The sequence below is a fragment of the Centrocercus urophasianus genome, unplaced genomic scaffold, assembly GCF_019232065.1.
Source record: "Centrocercus urophasianus isolate 14NV4802_14NV808 unplaced genomic scaffold, USGS_Curo_1.0 seq_36, whole genome shotgun sequence".
NCBI lineage: Eukaryota > Metazoa > Chordata > Aves > Galliformes > Phasianidae > Centrocercus > Centrocercus urophasianus.
The window spans coordinates 1079837-1099930 of record NW_024884933.1 but is presented as its reverse complement, the minus strand read 5'-3'; the positions used below and the strand labels follow the sequence as shown (position 1 = coordinate 1099930).

The following is a 20094-nucleotide window of genomic DNA, read 5'->3' as shown; positions in this document are numbered from 1 at the left end:
GTGACAGGCACTGAGTGGGGGACACGTGGCTTTTCCTCCACTGTCCTATGGCTGTCCCATTCATAAAGATTTCCACTCACATGCTCCCTTATCAGGGCATTTGGACTCATCATGCTTTAGAGAGGAAGGTTAAAGCAATGCCACTTACAAAGTTTATCCTGCTCCTCTGCCATCCTTGCTCTGTCCCCTCACCTCCCTTTAGAGCTCACTACACCTCCCTTTCTCTCCAGGAATTCATTGCACTGTGCTATACCACACCTCACTTCTCCAAAAGTGACTACACTGCATGCTACCCCCACTGCCTACCCGCACTTGATAAGGGTCAGGCTGCACAATCCTTCCACATTACAGAGCCCTGCCAGTTAAATTCTAACACAGAAGAGCTTCTGTCTCTGTGAACACATAAGCTTCTTCTGTTCAGGATAGAAACCATCTAGCTTAATGTCTGGTCCTGTCTTTTTCTTTCTGCTCCCATCAGAAGAGGAATCAGAACATCCTGTCATTGTTCAGCTTCTATTTTTTTCTGCTTTACATGGTCTCTACAGGCTAGCAGTGACCAACCTAGAATGCAGCATTTGTATCAACAAGCAGTGAAATAAGGCTTACCCACAAAATGCTGCTTCTTCCATGACGATGTTTGGAGAGAACATTTGGATTGACTCCGAAGTACTTCATGGCTGATGACGGCTGGCTGTCACAATTTGGCAACACAGTGCAATAACTGAAAGGCAGAGACAGTGACATTGTGAGAATGACATGCTTTGCCATTGTTTCCATACCTTGGGTTAGGCTGTTCCCATTTTGCACTTTACCATGTTGCTAGCTACAGTGCAAAATGATCTCCTTCTCTGAGGCAGCATTTCATGCCTTACTCGGACAAGTATAATTGAGCACACAAGGGTGAGGATATGAAGGAGAATACACCTGAGCTGTCATATTTTTCTTTTTTTCTTCTAAACAGTCCTGAAAGGCAGGAGCTGGGTCAATAAACACAACCCTCTGTCCTAGGCTCTTGGGGACAGTGCTGCAGCATTCATCTGTCTCTTTCCAGTTCTTTCGAGACTATCAAGTGCCACCATCCCCCAAGCAGCTAAGGCAGCAGGCAGGTACAGGCTGAGCAAGCAGCCTGAGCCCAGGCTGCAGATCTAGTGCTGGTATTGACCAGGAAAACTGAAAAAAAGAGAAAGAAAAAAAAAAAAAAGGAAAAAAACTGTCTGTAATTAGTCAACCTGATGGATGTCAGCAGGTTTGTTTGCTTCCTGCAAAGATGCCAATAGTCTAATGGAGCAAACATTGCCATTATGTAATAAAACCATACAGGTAATTAAAAAACTCCTGGCAGGACTACAAACAAGAGCATTATCTATTAACTGTTTCAGTGGAGCCAGAGGGAATGGATACTGAAAATTCCTCTTCATTTGGAGGGAATCAGATTCAAGGGAGACTTGACTGGGACACTTGACTAAGAGCTGGGTCAGTAAGGAATCCCATGCACTTCAACATCAGCATCTCTTCTGCTATAAAATACCCCTTTGGCTACTGCAGCATTCCTAAAGATGCCAAATAAAATAAAGAGGAACGACGGCATGTCCTGTTTTGAAAATGAGAAAGGGAAACACAGGAGCTGTGCTCTGTCTCATGGGTGACTCCCTGAGTGCACAGATATCTGCTCTCCCACTGTCTACTCCAACACTCTGCCCCATTCCTTTACAAGGAGTGAAGGCTACAGCTGGGCTCTGCGATGCACAAACTCTAAGAAAGAAAGCAGAGGATATAATCTGTGGCAGACTTTGCTGGCTATGTCTGATTTCTCTGACTTGGATTTTTGGGAGAAAGGAGGAGGCAGGATAGGATAAACTGTCTAAAACTGTGGATTTAGCACAAGGGTCGGTGAGGATCTCGCACCTTGCCTCCTCCACTGCATGCACTAGTAGCAAATAGCTCACTGAAAAGCAATGATAGAAAATAGAGGAAAAAATGGGAAAGTGAATAAGCACTGAGATTTCAACAGAGTTCCTTGTTGCAATGGCCTGTGGGTGGTTTCAAGCTCCCTTTTTATGGCTAGGGCAAGCAGCTGAAGAGGCAGCTGGAGAATTAAACAAGCTCGCTGGCAAACTGACAGCTCATTAGGTATGTAAGCTCAGCAGCACGCAGTACAGGCTGGTGCAGAAGAGGGCACACAGCAGAGATGGTGTTTGTGCAGGATACCCCAGCAGCAAAACAGTGCAGGCTGCCCAGGTCACAGTTCTTAGGAATTCATGGCTGGAGCAACATCCTTGCCTTCTATAAGGGCTTTTCTCCTAAAGAACTGACTCTCCAGGTGCCTTGCAGAAAGCATATATCAGGCATCTTTGAGCTCGTTACTGACAAGCAGCCTCTACCTCACTAAGCCTATGATTCTGGTCTACTGGCAAGGGCAAGAAGCAGAGAGCAATGCATCTTATTTAAATGCACTCAGCAGCTCAGCACACCAGCGGCTGGCAATGCAATAGCTTCATACAACCCCTGCTGAAACCTGGGAAATCTAAGTATGGGCTTCAGTGAGAGTGGGGTTTAGCTGGAGAAAAAAAAAAACAAAACAAAACAGATTTATAAGAACGCCTTGCCAAATATTGTAAATCACTCCTATATCCTTCCTTTAGCTCACCTGAGAAATATCACCTTCCTATCAAGGATCACAAGGAAGGAACCATGACCTTACTGTGCATCGATATTGAAGGGCAGCTGCCCTGGACAGCAGCTTAACAGATTTATGGAAGAAAGGCTGAACACCTATGATAAGGGGACACAGCTACATCCTGCTATTCCCACCTACCAGCAGTCAGTTGGGGGGCCTTGGGTGACAGATCCCTGCCTCAGTTTCCCCCCATTTGCAGAACACTGAATCTGTGAAAGCTTCTGCAGCACTAAGGATAAACAGACAGTGCTATGGGCATGTGAGTTTATGTCTTTGCCAGACACAGACTCCCAGGCAAAGCACTGACATGAGCAGAGATCACAACAAAATGTGACACTGGATACGTAACAGGAAGAGGCAGAGATACACAAATTAAAGCTGTGTCAACTGGGTGACTCACTAGAATCACAATAGTCTCTAGGGCTTAAGTATGGTTTATTTATAGCTGCTGTGAGCATCGGGTCACTAGATCTCAGAATGCCAGCTGCGAGAGGAAATGTTTTTTTCTCTTATTATTTTACCACTGTGCAATGTTTCCAGCTCACAGGAAGAGCTAATTAAATCAACAATTAAAGCCGTAAAGACTCCTGAATCACTGACAACACTGCACTGTATCTGACCTCTTCTGCCTTGCTTACGAAGCTCAGCAGTGATCTTGCTGATCTAAGAAACATTAACTGTCTGGTACAGGAAAGTCACAGCCAGGCAGACTTGGGAAGTAGAAAGAGACTGGAGAAGCAGCCAGGCTGCCCTGGAGAGATACGGGATGCACGAGGATGCTATGCTACTTTTGCACCAGCTCGGAGCCCATCTTTTTGGAGGCTTTGACACTACAGATAATTGTAATGGTTTTTTCAAACTTCACACTGATAAGAACAGCATGGAACTATCCTGAGATAAGCAATGTCTTCCAACACTGCTCCTTCAGGTGTAGGAGACAGGCAGCACCAGTCAGCCTAGGAGCTGGAAAACAGCACTACTGAGCCTGTCCAGCCTGCAGCCCCAAATGAAATAATGCCATTTGTATTCTTTACCACCATGAGCTCTCTCTCTCCAACCACTACAAAAACAGCAGAGCCCTTTACCTCCACACAGGGGGTAATAAATATTTATTGTTTACAAAAGCATCATTAAAGAAAAATTTAAGCCCGTGAAAGAAAAAGTAAGGCAGAATTTGTGTGGGTTTTTTTTTTTTTGGTGGCAAAGCTGCCTTATTAGTGGATAGAAAAATTCCCAAAGCAGCTTGTGTTCAGAAACATGTGGGAAGAAACATCTCACAGTGACTTTCCTCCAACACAAAAGGATTTGTAATAACAATGCTGACAGGATCCAAAGCTGCAACTCCAGATTTTCAGTTTTGACAATAGAATTATTGCACATTATTCTTTCTAAGTAAATTAAACCCATTAATCATCATAATTAGTAATGCTCTGTGTCAGTGATATGCTAACAGAGCTAGTCATTATACTGCACTGTTAAAAAACTGAAGGATGATACCACAGCCTCTACATGCTGCTGCTGTCACTGGCTGGCTGCGGAGGAGGATGTGAATACCCAAGCCTTAAGGACTCTAACATCAAAGAGATGTGAGGACAGTAAGAGATACCATCTTTCCCTTGCTAGATTTAAAGCCCCCTGGAGCGCTGAGAAACAGCAAAAAAGAACAAGAGGAGAAGTGAACAAATCTATCCTTGGTGTGGTTCTGCTTGAGCTGGTTCAACCACGACAGAAATGATTTTGGCCCAGCAGTTCTCACTCTTGATTTGTACCCTGAAAAGCAAAGGACTGAAGTGTGAAGGCAATTCCAGCCCTTGGCCCCAGGGATGCATGCAAAGCCCATAAGGATGCCAAGCTTTGGCACAATTGCCCTAGTGCTGCTCTCATCAACATTTCATCACTATGGATGCTGCACTAATGATGTGGCTATCCAACCTTACATATCTACACACCAGTTAATGACTGACAGATTTATTTATCATGATGCGATTGCTTTATACCAACCTGTAACAAGTAATACTCAGGTGCAAGACTCCCACTGAGCCTTCACAACCCATACATGAAATATATTTCAATCTGATTGTTGTCCGTTTTTAGGTGTTTGAATTTAGTTCTATGCACAGACTGCTGGTGTCAGAGGGCAGCCTGTGCAGCACAACCATAAAAAAACCTTGATGATTCCTACCCCAAAGAGCTTACTAACCAAGTAAATCACATCAAACACAACAAATAAACTTCTTCAACAAGTCTCGAGTTCCTTCTTTTGCAAAATATATCTGGAGAGAGGAGATTTTTGTACCTAACAGATCTGTTATCTGAAATCACTTACCAAAACGTTTCATTAATTTCATTTTCTATACCCCTCACTAGTCAGACTAAGTTGCTGAGTTACAACTGTCACTTTGCATTATTTCTGCTCCATTTGCCTGATTTGACAAACAATGAGTTCCTTGATTGATTCTAATGCTGATGCTGACTTAAACTGAATTTAAAATTTCCTTCCTGTCTGCCTTGTAAGATTGGGTAGTATGAATGTTATGGAGAGTGGACACAGAGGAATCTCAGAGACAACACACCCACACACACTGTGCTTGCTAAGATGCCATAGTCCAGCAGTGATTGCCTTTATCAGTCACACCTTCCCAACATGCTCCTGGGACAGGTGCCCAAATCTGGAATATGGCAGGTCCTCACACGTGCATCACTAAATCACAGCTAAAATCTTCAGCCCAAAGAAACAGCTTTGAGCTTCATGCCCAGGCAGGTGCTGGGGTTCAAGAACTGTGGAGATGTGGCACTGAGGGATGTGGTCAGTGAGCATGGTGGGGGACAGGCTGGGGTTGGACTTGATATTAGTGGTCTTTTCCAACCTTAATGACTCTATGATTGTACCGTCCCATTCATTACCATCCCCCTTTCTTTAACATATGCTCTGCTCCATTCTCTTCACATTACCTCTTTCCCCCACATATTACTTTGCCACTTCTCCCACACCATCTTCTAAAACCGCATTTACTGCTCAAGTTTTTCTTATATACTGAGCTCCATCTAGTGACATAACCAAAGCCTTATTTATCTCCAGCCAACCTTCACACTGTGTGCTGGACAGAAAAGAGGTGAGACTGAACAACACTGGGATGAAAAGCCTTTCTGTCTGTCCAACGTCTTCCCTGAAAAGGCCAATAAAAAGCTGTTAGGAAGATGTGCCTGTTTGCCTTCACGTCAACATGTAACACTGATGGGTGACATAGGAGAGAAGACGATCCCAGTGATAAAGGGATTTCAGGGAAGCTCTCAGGCTGTTGTAGGTTCCACATCCCATTTCTCTGCAGGGTCAGTGCAGCATCTAACTACATGCCTGCATGGAAGTAGAGAAAGCCATAATCCTCTCACTCAAACACAAGCTTCTTCAGCACTGAGCTTCTGAGAGGTTCCATCAAGAGTACTGCGAAGTATCTTCATTCTTCCAGTACATCTGCTGAAAAAGATAGAAGGATATTGAGCGTTTTCTTGGCCTCCAGTGCTCTCAGTGCAGTCTGCTCACAGTACTCTGTACAGTAACTGGAGAACCTGAGACTCCAAGCACAGAGGATAAGGGAGCCGACAGCAGAAATGGGAGTAGAATCCTGCTGAGCTTCACTGTATTTTAGAGACAGGGATGAATGGGTCTGGAGGTACTATTCATGGAGGGAACAGACACTAAAGTGGTATGCTGAACTGGAGGCCAGGAAAGGGAACGAGGATCAGCTGAATGGATCCTCAGATCTTTCCAATTCCAGGCACAGCATCTTCAGACACAAAGGCAAAGGAAATCTCTGGCATATTTTTCCCTCATTCCCTGCTCAGAAAGCATTTGCTGCCATATCAGATTTCATTCTGGTTTTCGACCTCTTGCCCCATGTACTGCTAACGAGCTGGCATTGAGGTTGACACACTTTTGGAATCACGGGCAAAGCTCTGAAAATGAAAGAGGATTAGATTCCCAGCAGGGGAAGAAATATAGCTACTTGGAATAAGACATGACAACTTTCTTGTAAGCCTGCAAAATCTCAAAATTACCTCCTTTCCTCAACGTACCTTCTCCACTAAATCTGCAGCCTGCTGTTGCCATTAAGTTATCCTCAGTTGCCTCTCTTTTCTTTCTGAACCTCCCAGGTGAACTTTTTGAGGAGAGTGGGCTTTATCTATTGTCCAACCCTCTGCTGGCATGGCAGAGTGTAGGTCACACGACATAGCATGACTTGTGTGACTAGAAGGTGACACTGGAGGGATAAATCCCGGGCACAGTGTGGCTGCACAAGGCTATGGGTCCCGAATCATCAGCACTATTGAGCTCTGAGGAAAGACTGCAGTGAGATCTGACTCAGACCCCACTGCAATGAGAACAGTGGAAGAAAGATGGAGATACAAAGAAATGCATGTTACACATCCTCCAGCTGCTCTCTCCCTCATTGGGAGACTGGCAAATTTGGTTTCCTGGAGACATTTTGCTGAGAAGTCGGCAGGGAATAAGGAGCACAAATCAAATTATTTATTGCAGGCTGAAATCACAGAGGTTCCAAAATAAATTGGAGCGCAATCTCGTTTACCTGCTTTATTCTATTCCTGCTTTGGAGTTACAATTTCACAGTCAAATGTTTTGTTTAATATTTAAAAATTTCTTCCTTCTCATTCCTTCTATTGAGGAGGATCACAATACTGTGAGACAAAATGTTCAATAGATTCTCAGACTGCAGAAAAATAATATAAACCATATCCAGATAGCTCCTTAATTTCAAGTGATAATAATTTACCGAGACATTCTCAGGCAAAAGAAATATATCTCTATCCATCTCTATAAATACATCTACAGCATCAAGGATTTCATCCCTCATTTTTGTAAAATTCATGAAAGATTTATGAGTTACTCAGCTACTTTGAGTTCCTGGGATATTGCTGATAAACTTTTCCCTTCGTCCTTGCGTCTTGTCAGTCCCACAGCCATTTCAGCCTTCAGAAGCACACAGAGATTCTGTTTTGTTGAAGTATGCAAATATCTGCTTCACTGAGATGAACGTCAAGTTTTGTTACTTGCTGAAATCCATCATTTTCCACTCACCCATCATAATTTCAAAGCCAGGCCGACAACACATTAATCCCTTGTTAAGACAGGAGTTCAGTTAGATGAGAAGAACCTCTGAAACCAGATAATGAAACTACAAAAGCTCCAGCTAGAATTAAGCAAAGGTAACTTTCTGAAAGTTCAGGACTATTACCATCCCAAAGGATGGGCTGATACACATCACCACCACCAGAGAAAAGTCTTTAAATGCCTCTGATGGAGGTCCCATCAACGTTTGAGTCTTGTTCAGCAAAAGCCATGCCGAGGTTTCAATGTTGTTGACTATTCTCCAAGAGATGGCTCTTTTGCCAGACCCATTCCCATGCCTTCCTTTCCCCTTGCTCATTCTCAGTTCTCAGTTCTAGAGCAGTTCATATCATTAATTTCAAGGAAATCTCAGAATGCTTGTGGATAAGCCACAAAATGCACCGTTAGGTTCTCTTTTACAGCCTCAGAGCTGAGAGGTAGTCCTCACTTCTGAAAGATGAGCTGGCATAAGAATGATGCAGCTGTCTACATTCAGCCACAAGACACGCTTGTGATCAGACCACAATGCCTAGGATATTTTCAAAAGAAACCAAACAAATCAAAGAAACTCTTGTCATCGTTTCTCCAGGAAACAAAATGAAGTTAACTCCATCAGTCAACTGCTATTATGTAGGACTTGTTTTTCAGTTCAAGCTGCTGTCTCTTCATGCCATATCTTCAAAGGTATATTCCCTCCAGGCAACAGCTTGAAGAAGCTGATGCCTGAGTGCTCTTCAAGGCCCAGGGAACATGGCTGTTGTGCCTTGTCACACAGACATTCTCCCTGTCAGCACACAACAGAGCTGGAATCAAAGAATCATAGGTTCATTAAGGTTGGAAAAGACCTCTTAGATCATCTAATCCAACCATCCACTGACACACAAAACCCATTACTGAGCACAGAATTTACTGTGAGCCCTGCAAGTTGCAGACAAATGCAGAGCATCAACCAAGCAAACAAGGCATCATTATGGACTGCCTCCCTTGGACCCAAGTGATTCAGTTTGGAACCAGCCAAACGTGCATTTATTCTCTCTGAGACCAGTGAGGGCATGCAGGCAGTGCATGATCTGCTCATTGATCTTCCTGCCTGATCTACATGTGACAAAGGCATAGCAGGAGTTCAACAGTGCAGAGGGATCTAAGCAGAACTGCCTGGGGATTAAGGAGCCAGCTTTCCACAAACTTGTCAGAAATCAAGAGAATTAAGAACTCCTGGGGTTTCACTTTCGCTTTACTCAGAGAGCTTTCTGTTCTTAATTACATTTGGCAGCCACAGCAACCACTTCATTTGGCTTTGTCAGTGCTGAATTCGATTGCATTCAGAAGGGAAAGCAATATGCTGTCCTTAAGAACAAGGCACCTTGGACACGTGTCCAAAGCAGCTATGAACAGGTAGCTTCCTTTGAGAGGAGTTTCAAGGAATAGTTACAGTTCAGGGATGGTGCAGCGCTGTGAAACTCCTCTGGGCACTGAGACTTCTCAGCAAAGAATGATCCTTTATTGCCCCCTCTGTCTCTAAACACATCTTCCCTCTGCAATGAAATGAACAGCAAAACAGGGGAACTAAAGGACAATCAAACAGTTTACCTCCTGGTCTTACATCTGCTACAACGTCAGTTCATTGCTTGGCCTTGAACAGGCTGCTTCAATGCACTGCTCCTGAATGCCCACTGGCTGAGCAGAGATGCACTGCAGGAAACCTGCGAGGCTGCAGGCAAACCATTACCCTCTGCTGGAGAGAATGGAGCGAGACAACCCATGTCTTACAAGTACTTTTATACTGGCATTTCACAGATTCTCACAAAGTGTCATAGAATTATAGAACGGCCTGGATTGAAAAGGACCTTAAAGATCATCTCGTTTCAACCCCCCTGCTGTGTGCAGGTCACCAACCAGCAGAGCAGGCTGCCCCAACCCACATCCAGCCTGGCCTTGAATGCCTGCAGGGATGGGGCATCCACAGCCTCCTTGGGCAACCTGTTCCAGTGCCTCACCACTCTGTGACCCACATTGAAACCCACACTGTTCCATTCTAGAAGTTGCTTTTTTAATCTTATAGCAGATCATGCACAGGAGAGCTTTGGAATGCCTGTCCCTGCCTACTGCCCACCAACAGTGGAGGACTCCTACCATGCAAGCTCCAAAACAACCACGGTCAGACCAGTCTCCTACTGCACCCAGCCCAGCTTAAGTCTACAAATAGAGAGAATAACTTGGAAACATTGCTAAAGCAGGGTGGAAACTGAAAAATCTGTATCTCCTCTTTGCAAAGCAGACTGTATTAGAAAGAGGCTCCTTACAACTCTTGCTCACGGTAGCATCTGGCTAGTACAAAGAAAGGCAATGAAACTATGAGAAGGGCCCTTGTTGAAAGCCTCAGGATAACACAACATAAAGGAGAATAACCAATGCCTTGTAGAAATTCTCCAAAGTTTCAAGCACAGAGAGAAAAAAAAAAAGCATATTTGCAAACTGGGACCTCAAGGCTATAAAACATAGCTCAAGATACAGCAGAGCTCAGCTCCAGGAGCAACTGAGGTCTGGCACATTTCTGTGACTTGTTTCTGTAGCTCTCTGCCTGTCAGAAGTGAGAACTTTTTATCATTCTCTTCCAAAATTTTCCACTGCAACCAAGACCTTGACACATTAAGACAGAAGAAAAAAAGCCTGAACAAAATCTCCAGAGAGAAAACACAGAAGAGATTTAGAGCTGCTTTCTATCTAGCATCTCCCTTTACTCCCCTTTCAGCAGCTGGGATTTTATACACTCAGCATACTTACATGAAGACCGGAGGACAGGAGGGTACACAAAGCACAACAGCAAGGAGATGAGGGCTGACAAGAAAAGCATGAGGGATGCAGGTGTTCTGAGCACAGAGGGTTTATGGATGACTTTTACAGCAGTACACCATCAATTATACTGATGCTGTCTCTGCTGGATTAACGCCTGGCAGACAGGAGGCAGCTGGGGAGACGGATTTGCTTTTCTGTCACTCCTGATCAAGACCAGTGTTCCCCTCTTGTTCAAACAGGTTTGCACGGCCTCTGTGCTGCAGAGTTACTGAAGAGCTTCGGAGATCTCTGCTGGACTCCGACAGCCTTCCCTGCTACCCGGGCTTTTTCTTCAGCCCTCCTCATTGGTCAGTGTCACCACTTGTTTGTTGTTTGTGAAGGAGTTTTTGTGCTTGCAGATTTCTGTTCCTGCCTCTACAATAATCCTATAATTGTGATGCCAAGTAGCACCTGAGGACAATTTTATCACATTCTGTATTATATGTAAATACCATTACGTTAGATGGATTTTCTCATTAATTCTCCGTCCTGGTGACAAGCCAGGAATTAACACAATTGATTTTCCAGTCTCTGCTCATTATCAATCATCCAAGAACTTAGTCACATCTCATCTGTTCCACCTGGGTCGCAGCATTTATTTGTAGACTTCAACATACATTTAACTAATAAAAACCAACAGGAGTAGCAACCTCTGTGCCCCAGATCTGGACAAGAACAAACCACACGTCTTCCTCATTCCTTTGGTGGTAAAATTCCCACCACAGACCGGTATCCTACAGAGAACAAGCAGTGGGCAGGTTAAGAACAGCCTGTTGTACACTGGCTGCCATCAAAATCAATGTATACATCCATGCTGCTCTTCAAAAACTTATGGAAAACAACAGTTCATAGGTGCACGTTTCCTGAAGGTGCTCCATTCAGAAGTAATAGAGGTATCCAAGGGACATCCATGATTCAACCCAAACTCTCCCCATTACTGTTTCTTTGGAAAATACCAAAGGCCAAAATGAAAAAGCAGTAAATACACTACAGAGTTCATTTCAGCTCCGGAAGAGGTTCTGTGAGGATGAAAATGGAGAATAAGAACAAGCAGGGGTACAGAAGGCAATAACCTCAGTGTGTCACACTGCTTCTCCTGTTCCTGTGGTTCCCACCTGTCCTGCAGTCACACCAAACAAGCAGAAGGAAACATTCCCACGACATGCATGACTTGTGCACTGTACCTTTCCTGACTTCCTTCATTATTATCTCCTGGCTCAGGAGTGGAATTCTGGCACAAACAGATTATTCTGCAGAAAGCTACAGGTATGGCAGACTCTGAAATAGCAGTCTGGCAAATGCAAGTGCTCTGTTATGAAGCAGATGTGTCTTCAGCCTAGCCAGCGCCTCACTAGGCCTTTGTATAAAGCAGGCATTCTTTTGGAGCATTTCTTCCACCTCTCAGATGTTCTCCTGCTTGTTCCCTACCATACTGCTCCTGGGGATTACATACAGTGTAAACTTAGCTATTCATCTGTAGCTCCAAGAAACAGGGAACCCTGAGAGCCACACGCTCTTTCTCTAAGCAGAAACAAATAGACTGCTGTAGACAATAAATAGTTCAGAATGCCCCTTACTGAGAGCATCTGTTCTTCAGGCACATAAAAGCAAAAGAGGATTCATAAACCAAAACCATCGTGCTCTCTCGTCCATTGTGGAAAGTGACGCTTGCTCAGGCCATTACAGGTTAGTAGTGATGAATGACTGAATGATCATTCAACCCTTGCTAGGCATGTGTTGATTTGGATCGTTGCTATTATTATTATAACAAAGCAGCCGTCTTTTATCTGCATCTGCAATCCAGCTTTTGGTTTTGTTCCTGTGGATAGTTCCCAGCTCTAAGTCCCATAAATTGATCAAATATGAAATTGTGGAGCAGGATGAGTAAAGTCTGCTCCCAGGTGTTGGGAGAGCACAGCTTGATGCACCACCCCTGGCACTGAGGAGGGGTTCTGTAAACAACCATACCCTTAAAACCATCAGCTGTATTTGGCTCACTGGAATCCAGAAAGCATTCAAAAGCAGCTCAGGAACTGAATTATCACCAGATAATAATAATCTGTATGGAAGCTACTGAAGACAAATTCTAATCTTAATTATTAGGTGACTTTTGAAACTTTCAGTGCAGGGAGATGGCACAAGTCTGGAATACTAAGCAGTAAGGGGTTAGAAGGACTCTCACCCTGGTGGATGTTCCTGCAGATAACCTAATCCCGTAGGGTTATGATTTCAAATTCACTCTGAGGGGACAGAGGAATCCAATCCTCCTGATCCTACACAGCCCAGTGCTGCTCCAGCACTGCGCGCAAGAGACAGAAAGCCTTTTGGAAGTCATCACAGGAGGAAAACGTGAGGATGCTGCAGCAGTAGGGGGGGGTCAGGCTCTGACAAATGTGTCTCTGAGCTGGGTCCCTGTGTCGCTGACACTGGGTGTGCCCTACTCCCACCTGCTGTAGGGCAGCACGGCAAGCACAGAGGATGGTAAGGCTGATTCTCCGCAAGGAGCTGCCCTGGGGCACACTGAGGAGCTCTGGGAGCGCTCTGGGGAGTCTCAGAGGGCACTAGGAGGCCTTTAGGACAGCACAGAAAGCAGCTCCAGACCACACACACAGGCCAAGCACCACTGCAACTCTCTGCTGCCGCCCACTGAGTAAAAGGCGGCACTGCAGGCAAAGCTCTGCGCATGCGTGTCAGCGCCCCCTACGCGGGCACGCGCAGTGCTCCTTCCTCAGAGCAACATGGCTGCGCCCTGTGCGCGTTCCCGCCTAGCGGCGGCAGCGAAACAAAACAGACGGGACCTCACCTCCCTTCCTTCAGCTCTCGCTGTTTCTCTCCCACCTATCCGTCACTCTTTCCCATTTGGCACTCCCTACCGAGCCGCGGGAACGCACCGGTTGGACTCTCCCAGCGGCCCCGCCATTGGCGCAGCGCTGTGTGAGATCTGCGCGCCCCACCGCATCTCCCGGAAGACGAGTTGCTCCTTTTTAAGCCGCTCTGCGCTGCCAGGCTCTATAGTATTAGGTCCTCCATGCGATACCACGCATGCGCGCGGAAACGCGGAAGTAGCGCTGCGTACTTTGTGCAACCCAGCTGGCAGCGAGAGCTCGGCGCTATCGCGCATGCGCACACCTGAACTGAGGGGTTGTGTAGGGATTGACTTTGAGGCTTGCAGGCTGTATGTGTCTAAAGCAGCTGAATTGCATGAAGAGGCAAATAGGCAGTCAGGGGCCCAAGTGAAATGCCCCTGCACGATGGCACACATAATGAGTTACAAACGGGAGGAGCTGGCAGCCATTGGAACTTGGTGGGATGAACATTGTTGGGATGCTGAAGTCGATGGCTGTAAACCATCATGCTAGGTAGAAAGGGTGGGAGTTGGATATCAGGACCTGCTCTTGGTGGGCATAACTTAGCAGTTCACTCTTTGTGTTCATTCAACACTATCCTCATGTGAGAGCGAGATGTGTTGATTCTTTGCCATCCTCATGCTACTGCTATGTTTCTGGGTAAGACTGAAAGCCCCAGAAAGGTGGGTAGAAAGCTGAGTACATTCCCTACATAGAGGCTTGGTTTCAGGTGTTGTGTTTGAGCTATTTATTGGTTGTAGGCAAATGTTTTGCATACATACATGGTCAATTTCTGAAAGTGGGAGAATGTCATAAAGAGGGGTGTGACTGGCATCCTCAGCCAAGGAGCTGATAACTGGTTGTCCACTGTGAGTTTATTGTATGTCAATAAGGAGTTTAGATTAATGAATTACCAAGGAAATGCTGTGTAAAGGCTTTATAAAGCTTCTCATGCGGAGATAGACAACTGGACAGTCTGGGTACTAAGAGAAAACCTGAGAGACACGAAAGAAAGGCAGTGTAATACCAAAACAAGAGAAAAGATATTCAGGTTAGAAGAGGCTGCTCTTTGCAGGTACTATGAGAGGCTTGCTGTCCTTCACAGTCCTTGCACTTCTTTTGCTGGTGCACAGCTCCCAGGCAGTCTATGTCCGGGTGAGTTTTCTGCTGGTTATCGTGTTGGTATTGCAAGCTCAGTGATGTACTGATGTGAAGAGGTCTAAGTAAGATAAGAGTCTTGCTCTGAATTGATAAAGCTGGATTTTTGCTTTGCTCTGATATCATCTACCCGTGGTTTAGTCTTTCTCTCTGTAAAGTGGTTCAGGTGTTTGTAACATAAAACTTTTCTAGAGAACTCCATAGGTTATGAAGTTACATGAACTGGGGAGAAAGTGTTCTGCTTGTTTCTAAGCATGAAGTTCTTTATGAAAACGACCTGCAAACTTATGTGATAGATCCTACAAATATGTCACATATAAAAATAAGGTGAAAGAAATGACTGGTTTGATCTGAAGGAATATTGATGGGTTGTGGTGATACTAAAGGAATGTTAGTGTACTGATGGTGGGGATGAGTTGATGGTTGGACGGGATGATCTTAGTGGTCTTTTCCAACGCTAATGACTCTATGATTGTGTGATAGAGGAAACTAATACCAAATACTCCAAAGTACACAGAACCTATGATTGGCATTACATGCACTGTGGAAGCAGGTAGGAAGGTGTCAGCACTTCTGTCTGTACACAAGAGTATGTTAGATTTGTCTGCGCTGATCCCTAGGAGCAGTTTGGGAGACTTCATTTTGATTACAGTGTAAATAATTTCCCTGGTGTTCCAAGAGGGCAAATATTTCTTAAACCATAATTGACTCTTTTCATGTGTGCTTAGTAGGTTTCCAAGGAGTGAAAAGATCCCATCCTTGTGCAGGTTTCACCTCCTCTTTTCTTCCCAACCATTCATTAACACCAAGAGTCCCCAGACAGAACAGATAGTTTACTATTTCACGGGGGGAAGAAGAGGGGTAAAGCAACAATTTTCCACTTGAGACTACAGAAAATAGCTGAGAACATCTTCTGGGTGGGTAGCAAAGTATTCAGTTCTGAAGTTTTAGTTCCTATTTGTAGTTGGAATCGTTATCTCATTAATCACTAAATTCATATTTTCTCTGCCTTTGATAAGACCTGAAAAACGTGCAGTGTGCTGTGTGTGATGCGCTCCTTTGACTTGGATTGCTTGATTTCCCTTAGGATCTGACTAATTACTCACTGAACAAAGTTGCTTTATAAACTTGCTTTCTGAAATTCTTCCCAAGACTTTTCTTCCCTCTTCTGTAATAAGTAAGTCACAGGGGTTATTAATTTAACAAAATGTTCTGAGAGCTGCAAGGGAGGTTTGTTTGACTTCGTAGAGTGTTCCTAAAGGCTGAATATCACTATCTGGACACTCTCTTGGTTTGCAAAGTGTGCAAAACTAGAAAAAAGTAGAGAGGGATTGTGGTAAAATCTGTCAGTTCAGTAGAACAGCATGCATTTTCACCTTGGAGGGAAGATGCTGCTCATGTTGTGTGCTCTCTAGTACACCTTTCTTGTCGGAGATGGTGGTGGTATTTTTGTTTTTTTTGGGTGGTTTGTTTGTTGGTCTGATTTGTCACATGACATAAACACGTCTCAGGGTTCATTCCTACTGTGAAGTGATAATAAGTTGGAGAAATCCAACATGCAAAAGACCAAATGAAGCTCGCTTCAGTTGTTTCTGGTTTCTCTGGAACTGTACTGGTGGAAATCCTGTCTTTTTTGTTTCCGTTTCATGCTTTTAGAGTCTCCAACCAATAGATGAATATAGAATTGTGTCTTTGGTGGAATAGTACATTTTTCACAGGCATCCAATCTGATAAATTATTTTGAGAAAAGTCACAAATTGATCAGTTTTACTTTGTTAAATAAATGCATGTACACAGTCGCTCATTTATTCTTCTTCTTTAAGTGCCACCACCGCCCAAAGACACCCACACAATTCAACATCAAGCTAATGAGACTTTGAGATTAATGGCAATAATAGCAGATTCAATCCACTTTATTTCTATGACTGTTTAGGTGTTACTTGATCATCCTTCTGACTATTTAATTCTCTTCAGACTTCTGTGGACATTTATGTACTTACCTTAAACAATTACTAGACTTGCAGTTTAAGTTTATTATCTCAACAGTGTGATTCACTTGAAACTGGGAGGAAATTGGCATTAATGGTTCTAATGGTCTATGGGTCTAATGGGTCTAATAATTTCAAGCATGGAGCAAACCTTTCCAGAACAATCTTCTGGTCTCCCAAAGCCTTGGTGTGATCTTTCAGTTAGAAGTGCCACATTTAGCAGTTCTCAGTCATTTGTGCTCCATTGTGTGGGCAAACTGTAGATTCATGCTCGCCACGTCTTGTGGTGATAGGATTCATCCTCTTCTGTGTTTTGAGCATCGCACTTGAGAGCCAAGATTCAAAGTTCTGTGCTGGTATATTACAAGAAAGAGCGAACAAAATAAATCCCCGTTCACATCCATTCAACTCATGGTGTTGTAAATCTCTACCACATATTGTCCAATCATTTGTTTCCTAGACTGAAGAGTCCCAGCCCTTATCTTCCTACACTAGATGTTAGGAGTCTCCCTCACAGGAGTGAAAGATGTACTAATTCTGCCTCCATTCACTATGGTGCTTAAACAAAACCCTGGCTATGGAGGCTCACTGTTATAGTATAGTTTTTCCCTATAGTACAGTTTTTTGGGGAAGAGTCACAGTTTAGCAGAGTTCAGTCAAAAGGGAATGCATTTGCCTGAAGTCTGACTCTCTCATATCTGTTTTTTCCTTTTCTGTCTATGTAGGATGGCGACTTGACATTCTCCCTTGAATCTGTGAAGAAGCTAAAGGAGCTTATGGATGAGAACAGAGTCATTAACCCTCGCATGGTGGTTTATAAGGCTGGGTATTCTCTGTGTGAAGATAAAGATCTCCCTGAGGTTTTCCAACCTGTGTGTAAAAGGAAAGATGCACCTATGATTTTCGAGAGGCTGTGTATGTAGTTCATGTTGCACAGTTTCCTTTTTATCACACCTTTCAACCTCAAACATTGAAATAGTAGCAGCCAAAGAAGTGTAATTACTGTTGTGTCTCTTCTGAGGCAGCTGGAAGTCCATGCTGCCACCCCTTTTGCAAGGCTACAACAGCTGTGGGCCCACCAGAACACTCCTATAGTGCTTAGCTGTAACATGTACAGATCAGTCTGTTGTAGACATGAAAAGGCTTCCTCCTATTGGAGATGTATTTCCAGGTTCCTTAAAAGAGGTGTGAGATGTAGGTGAAGTGAATCAGCCTTTGGCATTACCTGTCTCCAAGGCACATATAGCAATTCTTGAATAGGCTCCTACAGTATCTACTTTTTATCTATTTATTATGTTGTGTTTACCAATGCCATGGAAAACTTAGGAAGAAGTAGCACCAATATAGCTGAGGTTGTGGTTCTGCAAGCCACTTCAGAGGGTCTAAGGCCACATCCTTGTCACCCTCTCATAATATGTCCTGTTGTTCTCTTGCCTCCACATCTTCCCCTTCTTTCCCCAGTGAGTTCAGATTTGATTTAATTCCTTAAGCAACATTTTCTCAAAAACTAGTTTTTCTTGTATCAGTAATAACTTCAGTGTACACAAAAAATTATGGAATAGTAACAGAAAGAAGTCTTTCACCACATGGTTTAAGGCTCTCCTCTCCAATAAATTCCTTTACCTTGTCACTAAAACAGTCTATTTTCTCCCTAACAGACTTGATTGCCGGTGAAGCTGATTTGTGTGAAATCTGTGCCAATGCTGCCTGCTCTGATTGCTTTTGAATAAGGATGAAATACTCCAAAGACAGTGTGCCAAGCTAGAAAGTTTGTGCATTTGTATTGCAAGATCACATACCCTCACAAATCACTATTTAGGCTTCGTCTTCACCACAGTCAAACTGAAGCTGTTAGCTCATGTAGACATAGTAAGAGTAATTTTGAAGTAGTGAGATCAGATAATACCAGCAATGCAGTTCTGGTAACAGGAAGACCAAGCTTCATGTGAGAAGCTGAAGAACCATGAAGAAAGAGGCTCACACTGAGCGTTGTCTTGCCTTGAGCCATGCCTGAGTTGTGCATCTGTCTATGTGAGCTGTGTCCTGGTTGACTGGAGTGAAAATATCCTGGACTCGATGTTTCAATTTCCATTGATCTGTCTGGATTGGAGCACGATGGGTCAAACTGAGTAGTCTCCTCTAGCCTTTTAATATCTAAATCTCCGTGTGATCTGGCTTCCACTACACATATACACCTAAGCAGCATAGGGTTGTAATCTTTTCCAGCTCAAGCTCTCCAGTTGGTTGGATGAATGTCTGTGCCTGTAGGTCTGGACATGGTATGTGTTTGATTGTAACAGAGCTGTAGCATATAACTTGGGGACAAGTCATAAGTGTTTAGCAACGCTTTAATAGCTAGGAAATTCTCCATCTGTTACTTGTGCTAATATTTAATGCCAATTTACTGAACAGATGTAGAAGAGCACAGGAGCTAGTAATCTTTTGCTCATGGTTGTACAGAAGTTCCCTTCTTTTGGCAGATGTTCGTTAAGCTCTGTTTAGGAAAAAGGAAATCCAAGCTGCAATGCTGGAATCACTTTGAAAGGAAATCATTGCCTTGTTTTTATTTTTGAGTGGCAGTTTGTGAAGAAGGGGTCTACTGATGTTTGTATGCTACTGTACATGAAATAAAGGTTAGAGACAATTTTGTTGTTTTGTTTGGTTTTGGCTTTTTCTCTTTCTTTGATGGTCTACCTACTTCCTTATCTCCTATATAAGTTCTTCCATGTCTGAATGTCCACTGGAGTAAAAGATAACTCGTTAACCTTAAAATAATTTGCTATTCAGTTTGTGGTCCTTATAGTAATAGCAATATATAACTGCTTTGGAATTTTAAAATTATTCCTTTTCAACTGTTAAGCCTCCATTTTTTATATTTTGGGGGCTCAACTCAGCAACTATGTTCTCATAGGAATGTCAATGCTGTGCGTCTGTTTCGAGACTGTGGAGTACTCCAGAACAAAAACATCCGAGAGTGAATGCCAAAAAGAGTCCCACACTAAGCATCTTACTGCTGCCTTGAAATTGGCACCTCTGGGAAACTGCATTTCCTGACTCAAAACAGTTCTTGGTCTTATTTTGAAATTAAAGTTATGTCTTTGGATATAGAAAAGCCACTTTGCATTTTCTCTTAGAATCGACTTGAGGAATCATTAAGTCTTAGTGCAGCAGCTTAGTATGGCTCAGGTAGAGAGGGCAGATTATGCATTTTGAAATGAAGACTAATTGGCAAAAAGAACAGAACCGAGATCACCCTACTGATACTCTCCTAGTGTTCACGCTGGGTCAGAGGGCCGGACTGGGGGCCTTAAAAAAGTTCTCCCAGTGACTCACAAACCTCACATCCTTTATAACACCACGCTGACTTGCTAACCTGATAATCACAGAGTAGTTGAGGTTGGAAAGGACCTCTGGAAGTCATGTGGTTCAAGAGCTGTGCTCATGTTGGACAGTGTAGAATAAGTT

At 43.8% G+C, this 20094-nt stretch overlaps 2 protein-coding genes across 6 annotated transcripts in view; one reads left to right on the top strand and one right to left on the bottom strand.

Moving 5' to 3' along the window:
* Window positions 1–13680, bottom strand: part of DISP3 (dispatched RND transporter family member 3) — a 116879-nt gene extending 103199 nt beyond the window's left edge. For 4 of the 5 annotated variants that reach the window (XM_042831459.1, XM_042831462.1, XM_042831463.1 and 1 more), the window contains exons 1-2: window positions 13529–13680; window positions 607–721 (exon numbers count right to left, since the gene is read on the bottom strand). The gene's annotated coding sequence lies outside the window, so the exon portion shown is untranslated. Of the gene's footprint in view, window positions 1–606; window positions 722–13440 lie in introns of all 5 variants that reach the window. The other variant, XM_042831461.1, reaches the window with a different exon arrangement.
* A 752-nt stretch (window positions 13681–14432) lies between these two features.
* LOC122167125 (guanylin-like) lies at window positions 14433–19273 on the top strand. Its single transcript, XM_042831467.1, has 3 exons — window positions 14433–14638; window positions 17355–17544; window positions 18288–19273. Exons 1-3 carry the CDS (start codon window positions 14564–14566, stop codon window positions 18353–18355), a joined length of 333 nt encoding a protein of 110 aa, XP_042687401.1. The 5' UTR covers window positions 14433–14563; the 3' UTR covers window positions 18356–19273.
* The last annotated feature ends 821 nt before the right edge of the window (window positions 19274–20094 follow it).

Coding starts and splice junctions, on each gene's coding strand:
- LOC122167125 (XM_042831467.1), top strand. CDS start 14,564: ATGAGAGGCTTGCTGTCCTTCACAGTCCTTGCACTTCTTTTGCTGGTG. Junction 14,639..17,354: donor CCCAGGCAGTCTATGTCCGG/GTGAGTTTTCTG, acceptor CTGTCTATGTAG/GATGGCGACTTGACATTCTC. Junction 17,545..18,287: donor TATGATTTTCGAGAGGCTGT/GTATGTAGTTCA, acceptor TCTCCCTAACAG/ACTTGATTGCCGGTGAAGCT.